Raw genomic sequence first — 4,177 nt, 5'->3', positions numbered from 1 at the left:
CTTCCCAAGCGGCGCACTATAGCAGTGCGCCACCGGGCCGGCCCCTATACACATAGGCTGAAGGTAATTTTATACAGCATTTTAAATAATTTTGTGCATGAAACAAAGTTTGTGTGCACTGAACCATCAGAAAGTAGAGGTGTCACTATCAGCCACCCATGTGGACAATCTGGTTGGTTGGCATCACCGTTATTCCTGACGTTGGATTTATATGCTACCAATAAGCAGTCATTTTCTTATACTTATCCACACAGAAGTAATTAACAGTAAAAAATACGACACACCGTGAATGCAGCGAAACAGTAATGTGTTCAGGGTAACTAAGCAACACAGTTAAACCACAGCAACAACAGATCTCAGCAGGTGTTCCGTCTCTACCTACGATGCTCTGTTTTGATAAACGGTTACTGTATACGTATTTTATTTTTTTAGGTGAGAAGAAACATCAGAAGCAGTTGAGGGACCAGGAAGTGGGTCCTCTAGGGAAGAAGAGGCATTCTGCTGGAAGGTTTTTAAAATGTTTCCTCCAGAGTCATCTGCATCATTAACAGCAGCGTTTGTCTTAGATGTCTCTCTTTGATTTTATAAACTAACATGTTTATAAAATCTTGTTCTGTTGTGAATGCATGGTGCTGTAGTCTTTCAATAAGCCTGTCACACATTTTCACCATGTTGTCACTTTTCCTGCAGTGACAGGACAACTATCCCTTATGCTAAATGCTTAGGACCATAGGGTGGAATTTTTCACTTGTGGGGTCATGTCGATGCTCAAAAAGTTTTGGATTTTGGAGCATTTTTGTTTTCAGATTTTCAGAATAGGGATGCTCGACCTGTGTTTCATCCCATTAGAATGCACACTCCATGAGGTCAGGAATTTTTATACGCTTTATGCTCTGCACTTTCCCCAGAACCTACAACAGTGTTTATCATAGCGTTGTCCCTTAACAAGTATTTCTTGAGTGAATAGATAGAGAAGCATGAATCTGTTACTGGTGTCTTTGTTCTAACCGGCCAGCCCCTGTTTTAATATATTTATAATAGGTTTTGTTGTCTCCTAAGGTTATGTTTTCCTCTTTTATTTTATTTTAGTTATCTTGGCTCTTCTTCTCCCTTACCCTTTTTCATTAATTTTAATATGAAAAATCCTTTTGGAATTTCTATTGTACTTGCATTGAATTTACAGGTTAATTTGAAGAAAATTGCCATCTTTACAATATTGATTCTTTTAATGACTAATCAATTAACATGATACATGTCTTCATTTATTTAGGTCTTATTAAAAAGTAAATTTTCTTTACACATCTATTGTTAGCATTATTTCTGTCTAACAAATGTTGATATTTTGAGTGGTATTCTATGCAAATTATATCTCCTAATGATTGCTGCCGGTATACGAGAAAGCTGTTGATTTTTGTATAGTCTTGTGTGCACAGCCTTGCTAAAACTCTCTCATTTGTTCTATTTGTCCTTAAACTTGAAGTTTCTATGGAGCTAATCTTATAGTCAAAAGATAATGATAATTTGAGCCTTGCTAAACTCTCTCATTTGTTCTATTTGTTTGTCCTTAAACTTGAAGTTTCTATGGAGCTAATCTTATAGTCAAAAGATAATGATAATTTTTCTTCCTGTCCAATTCTTATAAACTGTTCTTCTTTTCCTTGTTTTCTTGTGTTTGCTGGACCCTCCGTTCCATGTAGGACAGGAGTAATGATAAGTGGTGTCTTTCCCTTCCTCCTGGCTTTAAAAGGAATGGTGTTTGCTATAGGGATTTAGTATGCCCTTTATCGGGTAGGAAATTTTTTTCCCCTTTACCGTGAATGGCTGTTGTCTTAGTCTGCCTGGGCTGCCAGAACAAAATACCACAGCCTGTATGGCTCAAACAACAGGGATTTATTTTCTTATAATTCTGGAAGCTAGAAATCCAAGATCAAGCTTCTGGCTAATGTGGTTTCTTGTAAAGGGCTCTCTTTCTGGCTTGTAGATGGCCACCTTTTTTTGGTGCGTGTGTGTGTGCACAGAGGTGGGGAGAGAGAGAACATGGGAGAGCTAGGAGCTCTCTGGTGTCTCATCTTATAAGGACATTAATCCCCTCAAGGCCACACCCTTATGATCTCATTTAACCTTAATTACCTCCTAAAGGCCCTATCTCCAAATATAGCCACAGTGGAGGTTAGGGCTTCAACCTGTGAATTTTGGGGAATATAACACATTCTGCCCATAACAGTTGTCACATTTTATCAATGCTTTTTCTGCATCTGTTGGGATGATGACACGGACTTACTCTTTTAATTTGTTAAAATATTGGGTTACATCATAAAATGTCTAACAGTAAACTATCTTTGCATTCCTGATACAGTCATGATATAGACATTTAAAAATACATTGCAAGATTTAGTGTGCTAATATTTTATTTAGGATTTTTGTATCTAAATTCATAAGTAAGGGCGTTATACAATTTTTCATTCTCATCTTGTCTTTGTTCAGTTTTCATTTCCAAGATATAGCCAGATTTTATTTGCTCCAAGTTGACATTGACTCCTGATTTTTTTTCTTTTGATTGGTGAATATTTCTGGGGTTAGGTCTCCCACCCCAACTTTCTATTATGAAAAATTTTCAAATACAGAAAAATGGAAAGAATAGTACAACAAACTGTTTGCCATCTTGCTTGATGTATCTGTATGTGTGTCATGTGATGTGTGTTTATGAACCATTTAAGGGCAAATTATGGATGTTATGACACTTCATCTCCCAGTATTTGAGCACATATTGTCTAAAAATAGGAGCACTACATAATCACATTATCACACCTTAATCATACCTTATAAAATTAATGATAATTCACAGTATCAACTGTCATCCATTTTCACTTCCCCAGTTGTCCCCCAGATGTCTCCTATAGCTCTTCTTAATTTTGGACCAGGATCTAGGTAAGGTTCACATGGTGCAATTGGGTTTTTTTCTCTTTAATTTCTTTCTTTTTTTTTTTGTCCTTTTTTGAGACCGGCCGCACTGTGCTCAGCCAGTGAGCGCACCAGTCATCCCTATATAGGATCCGAACCCGCGGCGGGAGCACTGCTGCGCACCCAAGCGCTGCACTCTCCCGAGTGCGCCATGGGCTCGGCCCTCTTTAATTTCTTTTAATCTAGAGAGTCTCACTACCTGTTATCCTTTTACCATTGATTTTTGAAGTTAGGCATATAAAATAGTTGGGAAACATTCCCTGTCTTTTTATATTTTACTAATTTATCAATTTTGTCTGTTTTCTAATTTATTAGCATAAAGTTGTTCATACTGCTTTCTTTTGATTTTTAAAGAGAAAACCTTTAACTATGTCACTTTTTCATTCCAGATATTGTTTTATTTGTGTGTGTTTATAATTCTTTCCTGTTTATTGATCAGTTTTGCTGGAGATGTGTCTATTTTGTAACTCTTCAAGGAATTCGATTTTAATCGTTTTGGATTTTCTCTATTGTTTATTTTCGTCTCATTATTTTCTCTTTGTAGGTTCTGCTGTGCTCTGAGTGTTGTGTTCCTCCAAATCCATATGTTGAAATCCTAACCCCCAAGATGATGGTATTGGGAGGTGGAGGCCTTTGGGAGGTGATTAGGTCATGAGGGCAGAGCCCTTATGATTGGGACTAGTGCCCTCATGAGAGACTCCAGAGAGCTGGCTAGTCCCTTCCACTGTAAACTTCATGTCAATTTACTTACTGTTTGTAATCTTTAGATTTGCACCACTCAGAATATAATGTGTGTTTCTCTCCCTGTAGCTCAACTTAAATATCTCCAATGGCTAATGAAGCTCATCCCTGTCCCTGCGACATTGGCCATAGGCTTGACTATGGAGGGATGGGACGTGAAGTTCAGGTCGAGCACATAAAGGCATATGTCACCAAATCCCCCGTCGACACAGGCAAAGCTGTGATTGTCATTCAAGATATATTCGGCTGGCAATTGCCTAATACCAGGTATATGGCTGACATGATCGCTGGAAATGGATACACGTACGTATAAAATTCTGTTCCTTGGCTTAAATTCATGTAAATGTCTGTGGTCCCTTCAGAAAGAAAACAAACAAAACGTGACTATACTCTAATTTTCATGATCTACTTCCTTATCTCACTGTGGTGAAGGTAAATGGGAAATGTCATATGGAATTAAACACCCACGTGGTGG

The 4,177-nt window shown here is 37.8% G+C and overlaps 1 protein-coding gene across 2 annotated transcripts in view; it reads left to right on the top strand.

The window, feature by feature from the left end:
- Positions 1-4,177, top strand: part of CMBL (carboxymethylenebutenolidase homolog (Pseudomonas)) — a 24,878-nt gene that overhangs the window by 7,718 nt on the left and 12,983 nt on the right. The window contains exons 2-3 of one of the 2 annotated variants that reach the window (XM_008588695.1): positions 433-508; positions 3,772-4,005. In XM_008588695.1, the coding sequence (XP_008586917.1) occupies positions 3,791-4,005 (215 nt within the window). In that variant the 5' untranslated portion in view covers positions 433-508; positions 3,772-3,790. The remainder of the gene's footprint in view (positions 1-432; positions 509-3,771; positions 4,006-4,177) is intronic. The other variant, XM_008588696.1, reaches the window with a different exon arrangement.

The sequence above is a fragment of the Galeopterus variegatus genome, unplaced genomic scaffold, assembly GCF_000696425.1.
Source record: "Galeopterus variegatus unplaced genomic scaffold, G_variegatus-3.0.2 Scaffold4972, whole genome shotgun sequence".
Lineage (NCBI taxonomy): Eukaryota > Metazoa > Chordata > Mammalia > Dermoptera > Cynocephalidae > Galeopterus > Galeopterus variegatus.
The sequence above is the reverse complement of the archived record's forward strand: the minus strand, read 5'-3'. Positions and strand labels throughout refer to the sequence as shown.